Source organism: Nuphar pumila, chromosome 17 (assembly GCF_984573655.1).
Source record: "Nuphar pumila chromosome 17, dmNupPumi1.hap1.1, whole genome shotgun sequence".
NCBI classification, from domain to species: Eukaryota; Viridiplantae; Streptophyta; class Magnoliopsida; order Nymphaeales; family Nymphaeaceae; genus Nuphar; species Nuphar pumila.
This window is the reverse complement of record NC_143265.1, coordinates 73147769-73171735: the sequence shown is the minus strand read 5'-3', so window position 1 is coordinate 73171735 and position 23967 is coordinate 73147769. Positions and strand designations below refer to the sequence as shown.

General features: G+C 37.5%; 1 protein-coding gene across 2 annotated transcripts; it reads left to right on the top strand.

The window, feature by feature from the left end:
- The first annotated feature begins 7850 nt into the window (after positions 1-7850).
- Positions 7851-12105, top strand: LOC149812211 (putative membrane protein At3g27390). 2 transcript variants are annotated; one of them, XM_089993437.1, is made up of 9 exons: positions 7851-8179; positions 8271-8379; positions 8494-8689; positions 8783-8916; positions 9502-9790; positions 9927-10033; positions 10187-10385; positions 11043-11491; positions 11752-12105. In XM_089993437.1, the coding sequence occupies exons 1-9, from the start codon at positions 8065-8067 to the stop codon at positions 11873-11875; spliced, it is 1722 nt and encodes a 573-aa protein (XP_089849563.1). In that variant the 5' UTR covers positions 7851-8064; the 3' UTR covers positions 11876-12105. The 2 variants fall into 2 exon arrangements, with proteins under 2 accessions (XP_089849563.1, XP_089849564.1); XM_089993438.1 differs by lacking the exon at positions 11043-11491.
- The last annotated feature ends 11862 nt before the right edge of the window (positions 12106-23967 follow it).

Here is a 23967-nt window from a genome sequence, read left to right as displayed (position 1 = left end):
CTAATAGTCTTTTTTGCTTTATCTATGGCCTCATAGAGATAACCTATAGTTGGTATGTCTTCATTGTCAATCAATCAAAGAACCTTCACTAAAGGTATAATTATTCTCAGCAACTTGATGCATAAATATGAAAATTCACTTCTGAATACAATATCTATAATTTTTCTTGGTTTCTTTTTTGTGCATATGGATATGCATTTCACTCTTCTGATAAAAATATTTTTTTTGTGAATTTATATTCTTTACTAGATTTTGCTTTGTCAAAAAAATCATAGCAAATCTAGTAACTACACTACAAACAAACTCAACACCACTAGTGTACTTTCTCAGCAAGTTCAAATTTCATGCATGATTGTAAATAAATTTAGTAGCTTCTTGGAAGCATTCAACTGTGTGCTTTATCTCATCCATGTTGCTGATGTCCTCAAGTATGAGGTCTATGCAATAAGCAACATATAAAGTCCAAAAGAATGACTCATAATTTTCTGTCAATTATTTAGTTGTTGCTTTATAATTTATTGCATTATCAGTAATGAATTGAATAATATTTTGAGGTTGAATATTTTCTATAACCTAGTCAAATACCCTAAGCAATATATTTGTTGTCTTGGGCGTATCAGACAAATCAATTGACTTCAAAAACATAATTTCTTTGCAACAATAAACAAGAAAAATTATCAAAGTTCTTGACTTTTTATTTGTCTACTCATCTGCCATAATGCTACACCAAGTTTATCTTCATGACTACCTCATCTCATCACAATATGCCTTCGCTTTATTCACATTAGTATCTAATTTTTTTTCTCTCAAAGCATGATATAGAGGCATTTTATATCCATGCCTGATACAGATTATGACATCTGTCATGGTCTAAAAATGAAAAGAATTTGTCACATTTAAATTAATGCAGGCATCATAAATCTCCTAATCTAATATTTGTAGTCATAGCAATACGAATATTAGGTTGCTTTCTAAGAAAAGTCCTAGATTGAAAAAGGCTCCTAATAGAGCCTCTAGCTCTACATCCTTTCGAAGAACTCTTCCCTCTTCCTACTCCTCTTTTTTTTTGTGCTCGTGATATTACTACTACTAGTATTATCAACCACACATTTTTCTTTCACTGCAAATATTTTTATTTTTGATGCTATGTTAGGGACTATAGGATCAAAGGTATGGAGTTCATATTTGTCCTTTTAGAACTGCAAATGCCCTATTTTTGCCTCACTCATCTCTTTTTTTGTCTTTTTTCTCTCAAATCAGTAAGTAATTGCTGGCATTGTCATTTCACGACATTCAACAAATTTTTTGACACTGTGCCAGCTAAATGGTTCTTCAACCGAGAGACACCACTTGAAAAAATAGTATGACAATAGTTGCACTGAATTTTTAATCAGCTTTTACTTATTATTCGAGTGCCCCATTGCTATGCCAAATCATTTGATATCATCTTCCTAAAAAAAAAGCTCAATAAAAAGCTCCATAAAAAGCTAAAAATAAGTTTTTTTTACCTTAACCCACTTCTTTGAGTGAAAAATAGTGAATGCACTCTTACTTGAACAAACCACAAAAGGCATCTCTTGCACACGGATCAGCCCCCAAATCGCACTCATGAGTCCAAGGTGCATGAATACCTCTCTAATGACTTTTACACAATTGAAAGAGTCAGCCATCAAGAGATCTTTAAAATCTAAAAATTAAAAAATTATGATTTTAATCATTTTAAAGTGTGTCAACCATGTATCATATATATTATATGATACAGATACGATACTCACGAGTATGTATCATATCAATTTTCTTCATAACAACAACACGATACATACAACCATGCATGAAATGCCCTGTGCTAAGATGTAAATGGTTTTGGAGCCATGTTATAACCATGTGGACTCGATAAGGAAGATATTTTCCTCTAAAAACCAGGAAGCTATTTACGACACCAACTCAGAATCAAATGTGACAAACAAACGGGCTTCCAATATGGGGCTTAACCTGCTACAAATTAATGGTCTGTATCAATTCTAAGGTCTCATCAGACAAGACCCAACTCAAGCTGGCCTAGTTCAGATAGAACCCTGTTGAGCTTGTCCTTTAGTGCTGGGCTCAACCTAGTCAGCGAGCTTGCTTTGCCAGTAATCCGAAATTAGGAGAGGAGTTATGACATGTTGAAGTTATGGAACCAAATGTTGATCTGATTGATCCAAATTACTCCTAGATCCATGTGGGCCTGGTCCGGTTGATAAGCCTCTACCCAAACCAGGTTTGAATCATGAGTTTCAAAACTACAAATGGTTGTTCAATTAGTTATGCACTACAAGAAAAATCCTAATTAGCGACGACAATTTGCGACAGATTTTTTCTGTTGCAAATTAGCGATGGATTAGCGAGAGAAAACTATTTGTCGCTAACATTCAAAATATTTACGGAATTAGCGACGGAAATATCTCCCTCGCTAAATCCGTCACTAATTAGCGATGGATTAGTGACAACATTTTTCTGTCGCCAAAACACTACAAAAAAATTCTAATTAGCGATGAAATTAGCGAGGGAATTTTTCCATTCCTAATCCGTCGCTAATTAGCGAAAAATTAGGGACAGAAAAATTCCCTCGCTAATTTCGTCGCTAATTTTTTATTTAAATCATCCCACCTGAGGCACGAAATTTTTCCTCCTCCCGTTCAAAATTTCCCTCCCTCTGTTTTTCCCTCCCCCCGTTCGAACTCTGAACTGCGGTCTACTTATCAGGAAGGAAGCATAGGTGCATTGGTTCTCCAATCGCTAATTTAACTAAATTTCAAGATTTTTTTTGGAACTTTGGTCGTGAAGTTTCTGACGGGAAAGGAAAGGAAGAGAGAAGAAATCAATGGCATCCCAAAACTGCTCAGACCTTGACACGTGGGTCTTCCGACCTTCGTTGACCGTCGATTCCTGGTTCTCGGGCGCTCCATCTTGAAATTTGCAACTCTGACTCCCTCACCTCCCTTCCCAAGCCGAACGCCCTCACCACCACGAGTGCCACCAGCTCCGAGACGGACGGCCCCCTCCTCCCTCCCGCCCGCCGGACCACCGTCGCCCCTCTGCCCACCGGACGGATCTCTAAGAGGAAGTCTCAGGCGTCGAAGAAGATGCCGACGACGTTCATCAACGTCAACCCCGCCAATTTCTGTCAGATGGTTCTCTGGCCGTCGACACGAAGCTTGTCAGTCTCCTTCCAGGGGGAGTCGTTCTCTCTCCTGATCGACCGCCGCGAGAGGCCGCTTGCGGCTGCCCGCATCCCTTCTCCCGCCGTGACTGGCCCGCTGCAAAAGAGCGTCCCGACGCCGGAACGCGCCGGTTCTGTGCAAAAAAAAATTTGCTCCCTGCCGGAGATCGCGCCGACAGAGAGCAATTTTTTTAAATTTTTTTTAATTTAATGATGGATTAGTGACGGATATTATCCATCACTAATTTAAAATAGCGAAGGACTCGTGATGGATCATGTTCGTCGCTAATTCATCGCAAATTAGCGACAAAAGTAGTGGCAGATAAGTTTTGGCACTACTTAGCGTCAAAAAATTCGCGATGAAAGTTATCTGTCGCTAATCCAATGCTAATTCATCGCTAAACAGTTTAGCAACGGATTAGAGTCAGATTAGCGACGCATTTAGGTTGTCGCTAATCCACAGATTTCTTGTAGTAATGGAGACCTAAAAAACAGTTCACCATGTGGCAGATGTCAGCAGTACTTCAAGTCCATTTATCTCCAACTTGTATCTTAGTTGTAGGTATATGATAGGATTTGAATTAGTTCCTGCCAAGATTCATGCCTAAAACATAAGTTTATTTGGCTTGGTTGTCCCCAGCCAGATCTTTTCTAGACTCACATGGATCTCTCAATTTAGCCAAAACAACTCAAATCCAATCTTTTGCATTCATGGTTGACATGTCTTGCCTTTTTTTTTCACTTATTATGAAAAAACCACACCTAGGATCATAAACTTGGTCGCTGGTCTTAACCTATCATACCTATGATCATAGTGAAAAAAGTTTAAAATGGCAAAATATCGGCAGCCAAAAAACTCACAAAATAAAAAAATAAAAAAACTTGCATTTTTGGCAAAATATTGGCAACAATAAAAAAAATAAAAAATTTAAAGAAATAAATTTTAATAAAGAAATACAAATAAACTATATACAATTTTTTTATGACAAATAGCGTATAAAAACATAAACATCACATTTTTTTTATATTTACATGAAGAAACCACCACAGAATCAGAAACCTAGCTGCACTGGCTCTGCCTGTCGAACTTATGGTCATTGTCCTGGTAACATAAAACTCCATGGGCTTACCCCTTGCCCCAATGTAGTCGCCATAAATATCACATTTAAAGCATGATATTTATGATTTACAAAAAAAATCATAATATTTTAAAAATATCATAAAAAATTACCATTTAAATATTTTAGGTACTTTTTTGTAATATTTTTACCATTTTTTCCATAAATATGACAATATTTATCACACTACCAATGTGATATCACCATCAGTGCTGCCAAAAAACTCCATGGGCACCTTCCGACGTCAAAAGAGCTTCCTCCTTTGCCTTGTAAAGGGGGCATCCATGCCAAGGTTTGAACTTGGGGCAAGAGACATTGTTATCCACGAGTCAAAACCATGTGAGCGATGTTGAAAATTTTACATTAAAAAAAGTGGGCCAGGCAATTGAGATTGAACCAGTGATCTCAGAGGCACCTGTAACGCAGTCTTTCAAGCGATAGTTGCCCAACTTAGTATCAAGTCTTCGGTGCAATGAGAACTCCTACAACTATGCTCCCAGGATATAACTGAGCTTTCACCTTTTCGTGAATGATTGGACCACACCTTGCGGGTGAGCCAAATAACCTTAATACAAACCACCTTGAACAACCTCTTGATTATATATGATAGAAAGGTCTAGGTTTGAATTGGGTATGAATCCTGAGTATGGGTATGAATCCTGAGTATGGGTATGGATTTTGAATACAAGTGGGTATGGATAAAACTGTAATTGGATATAGATCTGAACTTTAAGTGGTTATGGATCAGAACTGTATCTAGATTTGAATCTAAACAACAACTGGATCAGGATCCTAACTATAAATGGATCTAGATCTAAATAGCAACTGGATCAAGATACAAACTGTAACTGGATCTAAATAGCAATTGGATTTAGATCCGAATATTAACTAGATCATGAGTCTGATCAACAATCAAATCTGGATCCTAAATAGAGATCCAAACAACAACTAGATCTGAATCCTGAATAGAGATCTGAACAACAACTAAATCTGGATCTTGAATATAGATTTAAATAATAATCAAATCTGGATCTTGGATAGAGATCTAAATAACAATCAGATCTAGATCTTGGATAGAGATCCAAACAACAACCAGTTCTGAATTCTAGATAGGGATCCAAATAAGATCTAAATTTGGATCCTGGATAGAGATCTGACTGCAACCAGATCTAAATCCTAGAAAGAGATCCGAACAAGAACTGGATTTGGATTCTAGATAGGGATCTAGATCATGATCTTGAATAGGGATCTAGATCTTGGATAGGAATCTGAACAACAACGGGATTTGAATCCTAGATAGGGATCCAAACTGAAATCTCAAAACCTAAAATAAAAAGAGAGAGCAAAGAGCACTTGTGAGAGAGGAGAGGAGGCAAGAGAATGAGATGAAAGAAATGAGAGAGAAGTGTGGTTTATATAAGCCCCAACACCAAGCTACCCATAAAGGCCTTAAAGGGCTAAGAGGCTCAAACGTCCAGGAATAAATAGGTCATAGCCGGCCAAAACAGCTAGCCATAATGACCCAAACGGTTATAAAGAGGGGTGCCAAAATGAGTCCAAAATGACCTTGAAAGGGTCAAGTTTGACCTTGACTGAGTCAAAAGGTCAACGGTCAACAAGTCAAAGATAAGGGCAGGTACTAAACCATTTTGAACTATAAATGCTCATGCAAAAATGTTTGGTATAGTCCAAATGGATCCAGATAAGATCCAAAAGATTTGAAAAGAAATCAATACAAAGTCAATGACAGATTCAAGGCTTGGTCAAAGATCAGTTTTAAACTTGAGGATTAAATCTGTCTCAAGTAGGTCATAATCAAGAATAAAGTGATGCAAGCCCAAGATCTAATGTTCTAGAAGACCTTGTCTTTAAGACACCACCCTCTATATAAGGACAAGAGTTTTCTCAAAAGCATTCAATGTGAGACTAAACTTTTGTAGATAACTCACTACTCACAAACTTTTGAAAAGATAAAAAATAAATAGAATACATAGGGATAGTTTTGAACTAAATTCAAACAAGCGACCCCATGAGGTCATGTGTTGCTTGAGCAGTCATCAATGGTAAACCCACCTTGTGAAGCAACAAAGTTTATAATACAATTGTATATTGTCAAAGAAAACTCCAAGAGACATCAAAAAATGGTAAAACATACAGCAATATCTCTCCAATTTCATGCATCAGCACGTCATCTCCTCCTCTCAAAGAATGTATATAATTGGCCTTTATTAAACATCTAAAAAACAATTACATGTATTTTCAATTAAAATTTTGATAAGCTACAAAGTCAAGAAAATCACGCAATATGAGGACCTATATTACTGCAACTGCGTCCATTATTGACCAAGAATATTTCGTTATTTCCACCTCATACATAACAAAGGTCATGACCTGCAAACAGCCTCCTAAAGTGGCTGTTCAAGGCGTTTACGAGCTAAGTATACAATTCATTTTTTTTAAGGCAAGCTGGCGTTAGGCAGACCCCCACCAGTTATATAACTATACCATTGGGTTTTGAACCTGTAACATCCCAACACATGGTGACGTGACTAACTACTCCTACCAGACAAGCAGAGCCCCCCTGGTTGGTTAAGTGTACATGTCTCGGTTTTAGAAAGCATTTTATAGCTCGACTTTGGGCAACTCTGACTTGTTATGGGTTTCATTTGATTGCTTCAATTACTCTGGGACTCAACAATGGGTTTGATCATGAAGCAAGGACATGACTGAAGAAAATCCAAGGCCAACTCACATAACACCTGGGGGAGGGGGTAAAAAGTTGGGGTCCACAGGAATGCCACTCAATTCCATGTTTTTTCCATGGAAATGATGCAGTTTCCACCAAGAAGCAAATGCAAAGTAAACATCAGGACTCTTAATGACATTTAATTGATATTATCCAAGCATATTGGGTGTGTTTGTGTGTTGTGATTTTGAGGACGATAATACTAGAATATCTGCATGTAGTCCAACTACTGATTCTTTAAACCTGTTCAAGGCGCCGAGTCTATCTTCACTCTCTCACCTCCTCTCAAACCGAAAGAAGGCCACACTCAAGAGAGACCTACCCCCATCTCTCTCTCTCTCTCACCTAAGAGATTCGGTACTATTTTTTCAAGAGAGAACCTTTCTCCCTCTTTATCTCTTGTGTGCTTTCTAAAAGAGAATCCATCACTTTCTTTATGATTTCCCTTAACATTCAAAAAAATTCCCATATTTTTTCTTTCCAAACTCATTATCATAGGTTACCAAAGACAAAAAGACTATCTCACTCCAAAAACACGTTCAAGCTACACATCTCAACATTGTGACCTAGCAAGCCCATCCTTTTTGACTGGGTTGGGCCTGGTTTGAAGTCAAACCCACATGAACCGCGGTAACAAGAAAAGTTGGCGGGCTTCCTTTGAATCAAAAGATTGAGAGGACACATTGGAATCACGAGGAGCTGTACCAGTTCTATGGAAAAAAAAAGAGCCGGACTCTCTCTCTCTCTCATATATATGAAATTATGGATACAGCAATTTGTACCATCTTGCTTCCCTTCGACTAACCGCTTTCTCGTTGGTTCTGCTTTGGCCAAATCCTCCTTTGTTTCCCGCCACTTCCTCTCTCTCTCTCTCTCTTTTCTTGTCCTCCACGCCTCCTGCAAAATTCACCCCATTGCATTTGACAGTCGTGTATGCATGAGAGAGACAGACAGACGCTTTCTATTATTCTTGGGATGAGTGTTCATGGTTTTATGAGATGGGTTCTTCATTTATGATGTTTAAAGCTTGTCCTCCCTCTATGACTAAATACGTTCAGATCGCTTATGTTCTGTTTGCCTTCTTTGCAGCTCTTTTTTTGGGTGCCTTGAAAGGTGCCCCACTTCAATTCTTTTATCAGTTTTTGTATTGGTCTGAATGCTTAAATCTCTTCATGTTTATTCATGCTTGTTTCTATTTTCCCAGGCCTATTGGTTGGTCCAGTTGCATCTTTTTTGTTGATTATTGGAAACGCAGGGGTGCTCTTTGGCCTATTGCCTGCACACGTCCTATGGACGGTTTATGCTGTTATAAGGTGAGCCATCCATGGAAATCTGCAACTTATAATCCTCTGCAAAATTTTGAAGTTTGTATTATTGTTTTTTCCATCTTCTGAATTAGATATTGGTTTTTCTTAATTGGACTCCAGGACTAATAGATTCGGTACAGCACTTAAAGTAGTCATCTTATTTGCTCTGCCAATCATCTTCTCACTGTGGCTGGTTTTGGGTGTCACCGGTACTGTCCTGGTTGGAATTGGATATGGATTCTTTTCGCCCTGGGTGGCAACGTTTGAGGCCTTTAGACATGATGGGGAGTCGAGGAAATTCTTGCATTGCATCATGGTAAAATTTTTGAGAGATGTGGATTTGCCTTGAATCAGTTTCTGAGATGGTGGTATTTGTTATGTTGAAAAAACCAATGTGATTCTTTATCAGGATGGATCCTGGAGTACCATTAGTGCTAGCTGCACCGTCGTCCGCGATTTTGCCGATGTTTGCTATCACTCATATCCCCAGTTCTTGAAGGAGGTTCAAGAAGGAAATGGCTCAGATGAAACTCAAACCATCAGGTTTGATTCCTGTTCACCCTCCTCTTATGTTGCTTTAGTTGAATTTTCACTTCTCATTGCTTAAATAGCGAGCAGACATATACACAAGGCTTGGTGTCCAAAAGGCTGTAAAGAGATGAATTGAAGAGAAGAATCCAAATGCTCAACAGAATTGTTCAAAGAAAATGCAGAATTGAGATTAGATTTTGTTACTCAAGTTTGTCAGACACTATTTTCCTCAATGGACCATCCCTAATGAAGTCAACCTCCTCAAAGGCCTAGGATCTCACCCATAAACAAATAATGTTCTTTCAAGAATCATTCTTGAATATGCATCAGCTAAAGGATCTTTAATTTGCTTGCATATGATTTTAGTTTTAGAGTAACAGCCCTAGGGAAATGATAAGAACTCTTTAGGGCTGCTTTGGGAGGTACTAGTGCATATTGGACACATTCTGACTTGAAAATCATGTTAATACATTTAAACTGCATTGGTTACCATGCAACTTTGGATTACTTCAATTTCTGATGTTTGCTTGGCTATTTAGTTCTGCGAAAAACTAGAATGTTAGAGATAAATGCAATTTCTGTTTGACATCATTGCAGGCTGATGGTAGTACCAGCTTGTATCGTGGTGGGTTTGACTGGCCTAGTCGTAGAGATTCCTCTTTTCACTGTAATATCTGTGGTAAAGAGCCCATACATGCTCTTCAAGGGGTGGCAGAGGTTGTTACATGATCTAGTGAGCCGAGAAGGCCCATTCCTGGAAACTGCATGCGTGCCTATCGCTGGTTTGATAATCCTTTTGTGGCCACTCATTGTCATTGGGAGCATTGTGCTGGCCATTTTCTCAAGCATATTCATAGGCTTATATGGTTCAATAATTGTTTATCAGGTTGGTATCAGCACATACCACTCCGTCTTCCTCTACCTTTTCTTTTCAACATATGACCCTTCATGTTTATATGTTTCTTGCAATCCTCCTCTGCTTCATGCTTCACCAATTGCCTGACATTTTGTATCTGGTGCAGGAAAAATCTTTTAGGAGAGGTATTGCTTATGTGATTGCAATGGTAGCAGAATTTGATGAGTATACCAATGATTGGCTTTATCTGAGGGAGGGATCCTGCCTACCAAAGTAATAATCTAGAAGTTGTTTCTTTCACTTACTATACCTTCAACTTGTTGATGGGTTTCACAAAGCACATTCATGCTAGCCTTATTGTGTAACATGCAATTACTAGTCTATTTCTGCATATTTTACAGTAGTTCACTCATTGCCAACTGCCAGGCCCCAGTATAGACAGAAAATAAACCCTCACTCCTCAAGTTCTTCTGTTCGATCTGTCCGTGCTACAGGAGGCTTGCTTCCACCTTTTCATCAGCAGAATAACATGTCCACTCCTAACGAAGCACCTGGAATGCTTATTGCAAGTTCAGCTCCTACGATGTCTGTCAAAGAGACTATACAAGAAGTGAAAATGGTACAGGTATGCTTTGCAGTTCACTTGGCCCAGTTGTTTTTTCCTTTCCCCATTTATTTCATTTTGAAATCCAAAACTCCGATTCAATGTTTACAATATTCGGTGCTTGTGATGACAAAACAGCAAGGCTATTTTAAATATCCTGTATAAGTAATTGAGTCTTCTGCTTTCTCACTGCTACAAGCCAAGATCTATGTAATTTAATATCAGCAATTCTGCAGGCAAAGTTTTCATCAAGGTTTTCAAAAACATACTTTGCACTACAAAGATTGATCTATGCTAGAAATGCTGTTACTTGTTAGCCTGAAAATACATATTATACCATGGATTATCTAGTAAAACTCCAACACACATGATGCTGAAAACCTAGCTGAGGAACTAAACTTACGCGCTTGAACTATTTCAATAACTAGTATATACTGGGAGAGATTTAATAGGAAAATCACTGTATGAAGTTCTGAAGATGTAATATTTGTTGTAAACGTAATAGAAAAGTTTTCTCCATATGCTAATAACAAAGAATTCCACAATTAGCATTAGATATATAGGTTGCTAAAGTTGTTTGACAGATTGAAACTTATATGGTTGATTGAACTCTCAAAAATGTGTTAGCAAGAAAAACAATAATGACTCTTTCCTTTCGAACATCATTGTCATCCACAGATATGGGAAGACATGATGAGGGCTTGTGAAGTGAGAGGAAAGCAATTAATTGATGTGAATGCCCTAACAATGGCTGACCTTGATGAATGGTGCAAGAGTAACAGCAGAAACCAAGCCATCATTGTTGGTCTTGGTCTGCCATCTTATACCCTTCTGCAAAACTTGTTATATTCAATTAATGTTGGAGCTACTGGACTAGTTTTGAGTGGTGGAGTTGAAGTTACCCATCTCAATGGCCCGCATGACCGGCTATTTGATTGGTTTTTCAACCCGGTGATTATTTTGAGGGACCAGATCAAGGCCATAAAGATGGTGGAAAGTGAACTTAGATTCTTAGAGAGATTCACACTATTTGGATGCAATATTCAACGAATGGAGGCCTGGGATAATAGTTCCATGGTTCCTGAGGATATGCTCAGAAATGCACAGATTCAAGCCATAAGTAGAAGGTACAGCTTCTATCTTTTTTCCTCTGAAAATGTGCATCAACTTGTACCCATATTTTTTCGTCTTCTTTGTCAGTATATGTTTTGCAATATTCATCAACAGGAGCATGTTTGATTTCTTCAGAATGGTAAATTGATGGATTTTTAATTTTCTGCAACTGTGAAGTGAGGGAACATTGCATATCCATAACCATTTTACTATTACATGATTGTTCTGATGACAATGGATTTTAATGAAAGTCCTAATATTGATTGGATGGCAGATTACAGGGAATGACAAGGAGTGTTAGTAAGTTCCCAACTTACAGAAGGCGATACTGTAAGGTAGTCAAGACATTGATAACATATTGTCTGCACAGGGAAGGACTCGGTCTGTTTGAGCCATAGGAGTGCACCTATAAAACTCATGTAGCAAATCTTGAATCTCATTCTAGCCGACCTTATAGTGCAGTGTACAATGTAAATTATCTCTTCTTAACTCTTTATAAACAGATCTAGCATTCTGATACTCAGATTAGCATGTAAATGGCTGTAAAAACAAAAAAGGTTAGAGAACTGTAAGCCCACAAACTTTTGCACTTATCAAGGAAATGATAATCTTGTGAACATGTTTAGGTTACTTGGCATGAACCATGGCTTCCTCTTTTTTTTTTAAAGGCAGGCTGGGGTTAGGTAGACCCCTACCAGTTATACAACTATACCATTGGGTTTTGATCCTGCAACGTCCCAACACAAGGTGACGTGCACTAGCTGCTCCTACCAGACAAGTGGATCCTCAAGTGGATCCCCCGTTGGTATTAACCATGGCTTCTGTGCCAATATAGTAAATGCAGGTAGCAAATATTTCTGCAATTCCTTCCCGTCTATTTTGAAGAAAACGTCAACGTCCAAAGAAGGATTCAGTGATGTCCCTATAAGACAGAGACTGCAGGATGGGATCCTGAAGAATTGACAAGAAACACCACTGTTCTTCCCACATATACCAAATTCTCTTTATAATAAATCATGATGTGGTTCCTAGGCATAGTGTGATGAATCCCTTGGCAGGTTTTTGTAGCTTTTAAAGGATCTCTCACTCAAATTTCAGACTTCTAGATGGGTTTGGTAATACAATCTGGTATGGACAGATGCATACTACTCTAATGAAGTATGCAGAATTACAAAGAACAAAGTGCAAAAGCACAAACAAGTCTAAGAGTAGACAATTACAAAAGCACAATATAACCACAAAAGTGCATAAGCAAAAGTCCACTACGGGACAATACAAAATGCCTACAAAGGGCAATACCAACAAGTAAAAGAATAGGATTTTATTAATAACATGCTTAAAAGCATTGAGAGTAATAGGGAGAACACCTCCCCTATTTATATACAACAAACAAAAGGGAGGCCATTGAGAGCTCCCAACGACTATGGAGTGGGGGCCCCAATGGCATGGAAATAAATAAAATAAAATAAAAAATTAAAATAAAAATAAAAATATAGTTGTTTCTAATAAACAATTATAATTACATGTATAGAGACTAAAATGCCCCTATCGGGAAAACTAATATATATATATATATATATATATATATATATATATATATATATATATATATTAACAACTACATCTTTGCGTGTTCAATATTTTATTTTTTCTAATTTTTTCAATGATATCAATATGCATATCAGACCTGTTGTGATTTTGGGGTCCATGCCCAGGATCATACTGAAATGAAATGGGGATCTTCGAAACACGAGCTTAGATTAACAAGAGCAAGTGTCAAGAATGATACTAAAGCATAACCCTTAAAAAGGGTATAACTGGAAACAAAATAAAAATAAAAATGTATTCTTTATTGATATGAAAAACCAATTGCTTAAGAAGCATTGGAGTAAAATACAAGAGGGGTTGCACCCCTTTATATACACAGCTGAAAGAGGACTCAATAGAGCTGTTGGGCACAGTCCAACAGCTCTATTTAGAGCTGTTGGAATGTGTCAGTCCAACAGCTCTATTAAGAGCAGGACTTGACTAGCAACAGTCATTCTAGTTCAAACTGAACTAGATGACATAAAGACAAAAAATAAAAATAAAGAAAAAAAATTACAGAAAAAAAAGAAATGAAAAATGTATTTATATATATATAATAATATAATATTATTATATATACATATATGTACAGTTTTACATTTTAACACTCCCCCTCAAACTTACGGTACAATAAGCGAAAGTTTGTCTAAGAGAAAGTGAAATCGGGGAGCAGCGAGAGGCTTTGTAAAGAAGTCTGCTAACTGATATTCTGAAGTGACATATGGCAGATCAATTATCCCGTGTAGATATTCCTCTCTGACGTAGTGACAATCCATTTCGATGTGTTTGGTGCATTCGTGGAATGTTCTGTTACTGGCAATGTAGATCGCACTTTTGTTGTCACAACACATTTGTGAAGCCTTTGTTGCTTCAACTCCCATGTCAGCAAGCAGTCGTTGGAGCCAAACTACTTCCATGGTCGTGGTTGCCATGGCTCTGTATTCAGCTTCGGTGGATGAGAGAGATACCTTCTGCTGCTTTTTACACCTCTACGAGATTAATGATTCCCTTAAAAAGACACAAAAGCCAGTGGTTGAGTGTCTGTTATTGGGATCACCTCCCCAATCAACATCAGTATATGCAATTAAATCAAGAGAAGAGGAGGAAGATAAGAAAAGTCCTCGTGAAAGAGAGGACTTGGTGTATCTGATAATACTCATGACTGCTCCCATATGAACAGAAGTAGGAGCATGTTGAAATTGACTTGTTGTATGAACATCATGTGCTATATCTGGTCTGGTAATGGATAGATAGGAAAGTGCCCCGACAAGCTGTCTGTAAGGAGTAGGGTCTGCAAGAAGTTCTTCATCATCAATCTTCATTTTAACATTAACAACTTCTGGAGTGTCGACTTTCTTATCATCAGTAATACCAGACCTGAAAACAATATCAAAAGCAAATTTAGTCTGAGATAATAAATATCCTCTAGGAGAATAAGCAACTTCAATGCCTAAAAAATATCTCAACAAGCCCAAATCAGTCATTTCAAAATGAGATTTAAGAAGTGTTTTGATTGTTTCAACTCCCTGTTTATCGCTTTCAGTGATGATCATATCATCCACATAGAGAAGAAGCACAATGATCCCTGCATCAGAATTCTTAATTAACAAAGCAGTGTCAGTTAAACAGAATTGAAAACCAATATCAATCATAACACGACTAAACCTATCATACCAAGCTTTTGGTGCTTGTTTAAGTCCATAAAGAGTTTTTTCTAAGCGAAGGACTTTACCCTTAGAAATACTTAGACCAGGAGGGGGTTCCATATATACTTCTTCAACTAGCTTTCCATTTAAAAAATCATTTTTGACATCCATTTGAAAAATAAACCATTTTTTTATAGAAGCTAAGGCAATTAAGGTTCGGACAGTAGTCATACGAGCCACCAGAGCAAAGGTTTCTTCATAATCAATCCCATATTCTTGGGCATAACCTTTGGCTACTAAACGGGCTTTATATCTTTCAAGAGTACCATCACTCTTGGTTTTAATTTTATAAACCCATCGACATCCTATAGTTTTCTTCCCTGGAGGAAGATCTTGAATATTCCATGTAGAAGCCTTTTCAAGTGCATCTAATTCAGCTTTCATGGCTTCTATCCATTTGATATCATTTTTTGCTTGAAAATATGTGGATGGTTCTTCATATGAGTGAATTAATGCAATAACTGCCCTATATGTGGGTGAGAAAGACTCGTATGATACAAACTTTCCTGGAGGCCTCAAGATTCAAGTTGATTGTCTAGTTGGAATGTTAGAATATTTCTCAAGTGCACATGGAGGATTAGACTCTTGTCGCCTGGAATATTGAATACTAGTATCTCTATGAACTTCTTCATTTTCAACATTAAGATCAATAATTCTTTGATCATCATCAAAGTTACAGTCAAGGTCATATTCATCAGATGTTGATGTTAGATCTAGCAAAAAGGAGTACTCAGTGACGTCTTTTAATTTTCTAAAATCAAAGAAGCTCTCCTTTTCAAGAAAGGAAACATTTCTAGACACATATAGTTTATTATTTTTGAAGTCAAAACATCTATAACCTTTCTGGTTTTCAGCATATCCTAAAAAGGCACAGGGAATCGCACGAGGGGAAAGTTTATCATTTTTGTCAGTAAATATGAAACATTTGCACTCAAATATTCTTAGTCTAGAGTAGTCTGGAGAAATGTTTATAAGTTTTTTAATGGGAGTGATATTTTGTAACGAAGAAGATGACATCCTATTAATGAGATAGGTGGCAGTTAAGGCAGCTTCTGCCCAAAAGTCTTTCGGGACTTGATTTGCTATTAATAAAGTCCTAGTGGTTTCTATAATATGACGATGTTTTCGTTTTGCCAGTCCATTTTGTTGAGGTGTATAAGGACAAGATCTTTGATGTGTGATGTCATGCAATTTAAGATAATTTTGAAAATCTGTGGATAAAAACTCTCCCCCTGAATCTGTGCGAAAAATAGTAATATCATTTTGAAACTTGTTTTTAACCATATTATGAAAAGTTTGAAAGTATGAAAATACTTCAGACTTATGTTTGAGAAAGTACATCCACGTATGTCGGGAGAAATCATCGACAAAAATAATATAGTAAACAAATCCTCCTTTAGAAATTACTGGTGCAGGACCCCAAAGATCCGAGTGTATTAATTCAAGTGGTCTTGAAGAGAAAAAGGTTCTGTTCTGAAATGGTAATCTTTTCATTTTGCCGAGAATACAATCTTTACAATCAAATGATTCAGAGTTACAAAATTTCCCTAGATTTGGAAAATGTTGGATTTTGGCTATATGTGGGTGACCAAGTCTCTTATGCCACAGTTCCAACTCTATTTTTTGAATATTATAACAAAAGCTTTCTTCGGCATTTCCAAAAAATCCATGTAATAGAGTCCTCCTTCTCTATGGCCTTCCCCAATCAGCTTGCCTGACTGGCGATCCTGTACCCAACAACCATGAGAAGAAAAAAAAATATTACACCCATAATCAGAAATTTGAGATACAGATAAAAGATTTAAATTTAATTTGGGAACATGTCTAATTTCTGGAATAAATTTTTTTTTTGTTTTATACATTTTTTCAAAATTTCCTATTCCTTCTATTTCAAGAGAAGTCCCATCAGCAGTAAAGACCTTTGACACACTTGTTTTATTTTTAACATATTTGGATAGACTTTGATTATTTGGGGTCATATGAAAAGATGCACCAGAGTCAAGAAGCCAAGAAATTTTACCTAGATCAGAAAAGGATGAGGCTGCTGCGCCGGTTGAAGCTTCAGATGAGGAAGATGCACCTTTGATGAGAGGCTGAAGAATCTCCATTAGTTGGGCAAGGGAAAAAGGTGCATCCTGATCTTTAGGCTCCGATCCAGCAATTGCAGCTCTTTTTTCTCTCAGCTCCTTAAGTTTGGGACATTGTGGCCTGTAGTGTCCCGGTTCATGACAGTGATGACAAATAACTTTCTTCTTATCATAGTCACCATTTTGTCGGTTAAAGTGAGGAGGCCTATATGATCGAACATGATTCTCTGGTCTATACACGGCTAAAACGGAATCATCTTCAATTTTTAAAGAACCTTTCCGGAGACGATTTTCTTCCATTGTTAACTCTTCAATAGTTTCAACAATAGAAGGAATTTTTCCCCGGTGAAGTAGGGCTGATTTAGTGGTTTCAAATTCCGGCCTTAATCCAGTGATAAACTGGTAAAAATGTTCAGCATCGAGTTGTTTCTGACGAAGCTCGATGTCTTCGGCACAATGCCACTTTGGTTCTAAAAGGGAAAGTTCTTCCCAAAGTTCGGACAACCCATTGTAATATTCACGAATAGTTTTGTCTCCTTGTGTCATCATTCGAACTTTTTCTTGGAGGTTGCACACGTGTGCAATATCTTTAAGGGAATACATATTCTTAAGGTATTCCCATGCTTTATCGGCATGATCAAATTTGGCAAGACTTGAGCATTTTTTAATGTCAACGCTATTGATAAGCCATGACATTATCTTCGCATGAGATATTCTCCATTCTTTCCATTTCTTCTCGTATGAGGCAATAGCCTTGATTTTCTCTTCTTCCGATAAAGGCACCTCTTTATCTCCCTCCTTTTTAGTAAGAGATAGCTTAGGTTCCGAATCGAAACCATCCACAATCCCCCATAAGCCTTTTCCCCATATATGGTGCTTCATGATTGAAGCCCATGTTACATAGTTCGCATCGCTTAGTTTCATAGGCATGATGGTGACTTTATCATTGTCATCCATCGATTACAAGGAGAGAAAGAATAGGGATAGAAGAGAAACAAGAAGGAAAATGAAAAAGAAAGAAAAAAAACAATACAACAAGATGTGAAATCTTCTCCAATGAAGTGATAAAACACTTCTCTTCAAGTGGCGAACACTTTTGCAAACGGGCACGGAAATCGAGGTAGATTTTCCTCAAGATTTAGTACTTCCGCGGCTTTGATACCATGAAATGAAATGGGGATCTTCGAAACACGAGCTTAGATTAACAAGAGCAAGTGTCAAGAATGACACTAAAGCATAACCCTTAAAAAGGGTATAACTGGAAACAAAATAAAAATAAAAATGTATTCTTTATTGATATGAAAAACCAATTGCTTAAGAAGCATTGGAGTAAAATACAAGAGGGGCTGCACCCCTTTATATACACAGCTGAAAGAGGACTCAATAGAGCTGTTGGGCACAGTCCAACAGCTCTATTAAGAGCTGTTGGACTGGGTCAGTCTAACAGCTCTATTGCTAGTCAAGTCTGGACAGGACTTGACTAGCAACAGTCATTCTAGTTCAAACTGAACTAGATGACATAAAGACAAAAAATAAAAATAAAGGAAAAAAATTACAAAAAAGAAAGAAATGAAAAATGTATTTATATATATATATATATATAATATTATTATATATACATATATGTACAGTTTTACATTTTAACACATACTAGGTCGGATTTGATATGATTGAGGAACACAAACAATCACAATAAAATCAGAAAAAAGCAAAATAATCACAAGACAAAAGAATTTACATAGTTCGGCAAAACTGCCTACATTCACAGGAAGAGTATCGAGTCTTTATTAATATAATCAGTCACTCATATAAGATAAAACAAATAAAGTTACAAACGAAAACAACCACACTTGTCGTTCGACCCATCAAGATGATCGATGCATGCAGCCCAAAGCTTCCTCTCACTCATCAAGAAGAATTTGGTACCTTCTTTCTTACACTCCTCTCAAAACCCAAGAGAAGGTCAAACACTGGTCAACCACTTAAGAGAGCAAAACCACCCTCTTTCTCTCTTACGTTCCTTGAGAACACTAAAAGAAAGAGAGATACCTTATCTTTATTCTCTCCCTCAAGCCAAGAAGTATTGTTTCACATTTTCAAAAGAAAGTACACATTCTATTTATAATTCTCAAAGGTAGGGTTCTTATCCATCAATGTACCTGATATGGTTTTTATTTTTCATATCACATGAGATTTTAAACAAGAGTTCAAAAGGGACTTTTTTATGTGGCAAGGTGAGTCCTAGTTAAATAGATACTCATTCAAGCCATAATCAATATTCTTCACTTTGGCTTGAATGCTTTCTAACCAACTTTCTTTAAACACATATTCTCCTTGGGGCCCAAGTAATCTAGCTCATAAAAGGGACCAAGTTGAGGTCAATCCTGAACTCTGCAATCTTCACTGATTTGTTTTTTTCATATGTAGAAGTCATATTTCTCATGCACAAACTTGTGTATTTAGCTGACAAAACATACACTATTACATCATCCCGTGCATATTGCCCATGAGTCTGAGTAAATATTTCTCTAAAATTGAATTACCTTTTGCGGTAAGTTATTCCGTAACTGAACCTAAGGAGATCTTGGTGAAAAATATCACCAGTTTCTTTCTTCTCAACTTTTTACTCCACTTGGAATAAAGTTTCCTTCATTTTTCTTGCCTTGTAAACATCATGTTGAATCAGTAGATCCTTAACCCTTCTTTGCCATCAAATTTTTATACTTCAAACTTAATATTCATCACCCTTGAGGTCATATCTGATCTTTCTTACAACCAATAGCTTTAATACCACTTGTGTTTCTGGGGCCTGTGCCTAAGATCATACTAGGTCAGATCTAATATTGATACGGTTAAAGAACACAAACAATCACAATAAAACCATAAAAAAAGAAAATAATTACAAGATAAGAAGATTTTAAATGCTTTGGCAAAATCACCTATATCTACAAGGAGAGTACCGAGAGTATTTATTAATATAATCACTTATTGATATAAGATAGAACAAATAAAGATACAAACGAAAACAACCACACTTGTTGTTCGACCCACCAAGAGGATCGATGCGTGCAGACCAAACCTTCCTCTGAAGCTTGTACCTTCTCTCACACTCCTCTCAAAACTCAAGAGAAACTCAAACACCGGTGAACCACTCAAGATATCCAAACCACCATCTTTCTCTCTTATCTCTCAAGAGAGAACCAAAAGAAAGAGATTCCTTCTCTTTTTTTTTTTTCTCTTAAGTCAAATATGTACCTCTACCTTTTCAAAAGATGTTTATAATTCTCATAGGTAAAGTCTTTATCCATCAAGGGACTTCATATGGTTTTTATTTTCGATATCATATGAGATTCTAAACAAGAGTCCAAAAATCCATCAAGGGACTTCAGATGGTCTTTATTTTCTATACCATGAGATTCTAAACAAGAGTCCAAAAGAAACTTCTTTACGTGACAAGGTGAGTCTTAATCCAACGGAGAGTCATTCAAGCTATAATCAACAAGACCCTCCTTTTTAATTTCTTGGATTATAATTGGGTTTTCTCAAAAAAATTGTACTCACTGGTGTCTCATGACATGCACCAGCAAGTCAAATCTCAAGAGAAAAGAAAACTCTTAGAGAATATGATATTCACTAGTAACTCATAAAAGGAATTTTGGCCAAAAGGCACTATTCCAACCATAGATCTCTACCAACCACAATGTACTGAAAAAGGTCTTCTAAGGATATTTTTTTTTTGACAGAGAAAGTTGGGGTTAGGTAGACCCCTACCAGTTATACTACCATACCATTTGGGGTTCGAACTTGCAACGTCCCAACACAAGGTGACTACTATCACTAACTACTCCTACCAGACAAGCGGAGCCCCCGTTGGTGTCTTCCAAGGATAATTGCAGTAATGTTATAGGCCAACTCTCCCTCTCTCCATAGCTGCTAAATGTCCATGGACTACATCTTCCACATGGCTAAAGGAGAACATTTCATTTGCATTGCCTACATAGCCTGGTTAGTGCCCCTTGAAGCGTTTTATAATCTGACACAAGAAAAAAAATTCAGTCCAACAATCAGTAGAACATAAAATCCCTCTCCTATCGCAAACTGGACCTGGTGATTCTGCTGATCCAACAGCAAAAGCCACAGAAGGAATTTTAGTGTTATGAGACAATGACGTCACACAAAAATATCTTTGACCATGATGTCTCGTAACACACTATCCAGTTAAATATACTATGCACCATTGAAGCACTGTATCAGAAAATCAACCAAAACGAAGGAACCAGAGCATGTAGGAAAGACAAACGACTTTTTTACTTCTTTTGTCATCTGAAAGTAGCACTCATAGTGTTGATTACCAAGACAGAACCATGGCCCAGTAGAGGGTGAGTCTCCTGTTCACACAGAACCCAATGCTTTGACATTATCATTTAGGCTATGTTGTAGGATGCCTTTTTTCCCCTCTAGGTGTCCAACCCAACTTGTTTGTTTCCATAAATTTCAAGTCCAATTACATTTACGACATCTCCTCTAGCCGTTCCCAAAAGTGAGTGGTGATTTTGAATCACTGTGACTCATTTTGTCCCAGAGTTAGGCTTTTCCCTCGTACAAAGGAAAGGAAACCAAAATCTCACGTTTGCAATCACCTGAAATTTTGCTTCTAATAATGATTCTCACCAAAACAGGAAAAAATAATTCTCAGAGGTCTAAGCAAACGTGCCCTTAATGTATCAAATGATGTAAGAATTTTGCACATGTATGGCATAACAATGAATGGATTTGGATACAGCTGGATCTTGAATTGGGCTATACTCAAACTGGTTGTTTTTGACGCCCATAAAGTGCCAAAAATTGGACGCTTTATAACTTTTTTTAATTGACATTATTAGCATGTGTCATAAGAATGCCATTTTAAAATTGTTTGAGCATTTGTGTATAATATATCTTTCAAGAAATGAAGTGTTCTTTACATGGCACTTTGTAATTTCTTAAAAACCCAAAAGTTACGATTTAATGTCAAAATCGTCTCTCTCTCTCTCCAACGGTTTATCTATGAACTATGATAAGTGTTGTTTGTCCATGATAAATGCCGCTCTTTCTATACTGGCGATTGGTTAGTGGATTTTCGAATGTGCTATTTTGGAAATTTCTTTTTCCTACCTGGGTCTGCCGCTACAGATCTCGCGTATCCCATCGGCAGCCTGAAATACAATTCTTCAAAAGGTTCAAACTAAAATATCGGCCTGACAAACATCCTACCTTTCCGTCGCTGGTAAACTTACTCTCATCAAGCACATTTTAAATGCTATGCCATAATTCTTTATGTCTATGTTCCTGATGCCTATGAAGGTCAGTAAGAAGCTCTCTCGGTTGTTGACGAATTTTCTTTGGTCTGGGCCAAGTACTAACAACAAGCGTCACCTGGTGGGTTGAGAATCTATAATGCTTCCTCAGAATAGGGCGGGGTTAGGGATTCCAAATTCCAGGTTGAGAAGTATTGTTCTCGTCGTTAAGCAAAGCTGGCTTGCGTACCAACCAGGGTCCCCTTGTGCAAGCTTTCTTCTTGCTAAATACGAATCGGTTGAATTGTTGTTTGTTGACCATAGTACGATTCGGCCAACCGTTTCGCAACTGCGTCGCTTGTGGATCCAAGCTTGGTCTGTCACTATTTCTAATGAGTGCGATGATGTCTCTCAAGCCCAGTTCTTTCGCCGCACTCTCGCCCCTAACAACTCCTTCCACACAAGAGCTTGCTATCTTTCTCTCCTTCCTTCGGGGGTGGATTGGTTCCCTGCGCGCCTTATCTGGGGCAAGAGACCTACTCCTCGATCGTGTTTCCTAGCATGGCTAATGCTTCACGAACGGGTGCAGACGAACATCTTCCTCAAATCTATCGGTTTCCATCTTTTCAGTAAATGTGTTTTGTGCGAGGCAGTCGAAGAATCTGTGTTTCACATTTTCTGGGAGTGCCCTATTTTTCAGAACCTCTTTAAGGTTACCTGGAATAAGCTTGTCGTTAACGTGCGCCAACAATCGTTCGCTGTAGACCTTTTGTAGGGCCCTCAACCAATTCACATTTGCAAGCATTGGCGGATTATTTGGAGAACGCGGCTTCTCTCATTCTAGTGGGCTGTTTGGATGACTCGCAACAATGCCATTTTTTGGCAAGTTTCGACAGTTTTCAATAAATTAGTAAATTATATTTTGGCGGATGTGTAAGTCATTTTGCGCATTACCATCCTCGATCTTCAGCGCTTTCTGTCGCCCTGAACCAGGCTGATCTAGCCTGATTTTTGTTTCTTTTTGTTCTTAGTTTTGTTTCTGTGCTCTTGGCCTGTCTGGGCCTGTTTTGCGTTGCCATCGAGTTCAATGTTTGTTGACCCTTTTAGTAATGTTGATGTTTATAGTCTCTCTCTCTCAATAGCCACAAATTACAGTTATGCAACGAGTTGTCCAGCCCATGCATAACGTTCACTAAGCCTTGACCGTTGATACTGAAAGTTAGTGATCATAATCTTTTAACTATGGAAGTATTTAAACTGGTTAAGAGAGGTGCTCTCTTTAACGGTTCGTAATAAAGAGGCCATGGCATTAAAATTAGAAACAAATGTGAGATTGAAGATAATCAATTACATGCATGATCTGAATTTATAAGGGGCATTTCACCATGATCCTGAACCGCTCCAATCCTTCTATATAAACAGAAGATTTTAAAAATGGTTATAACACACACACATATGTATATATATATATCCCCTCATAAAATGATTCCTTATCCAACTCTCTCTCTCTTACAATATCTCTTCCTCTCCCTCTTTCTAAAAACGTCTCTCTATGGCTTCCCATATTCCAAACGTCTACCTACGGGTGCACACGAGCCAAGCTTAGGCTGGCTCGGCTCATTCAAAAAAAAAAATAGCTGTTCAATTTTGGCTCGAGTCAAACTCGAGTTTGGCTAGGTTCAAGCTGAGAAATTTTTATTTTAAAAAAGTTAAAAGTGTAGTGAAGACAATATGTTTTGAACTACCAACCTCCTTGGTACCCACCTAAGCAAACCCTTCTGATGTGATTACTTTGCAAACACAAATTATTCATATACTATAGTGGGTGCATTAT

Coding starts and splice junctions, on each gene's coding strand:
- LOC149812211 (XM_089993437.1), top strand. CDS start 8,065: ATGGGTTCTTCATTTATGATGTTTAAAGCTTGTCCTCCCTCTATGACT. Junction 9,791..9,926: donor GTTCAATAATTGTTTATCAG/GTTGGTATCAGC, acceptor TATCTGGTGCAG/GAAAAATCTTTTAGGAGAGG. Junction 10,034..10,186: donor GAGGGATCCTGCCTACCAAA/GTAATAATCTAG, acceptor GCCAACTGCCAG/GCCCCAGTATAGACAGAAAA.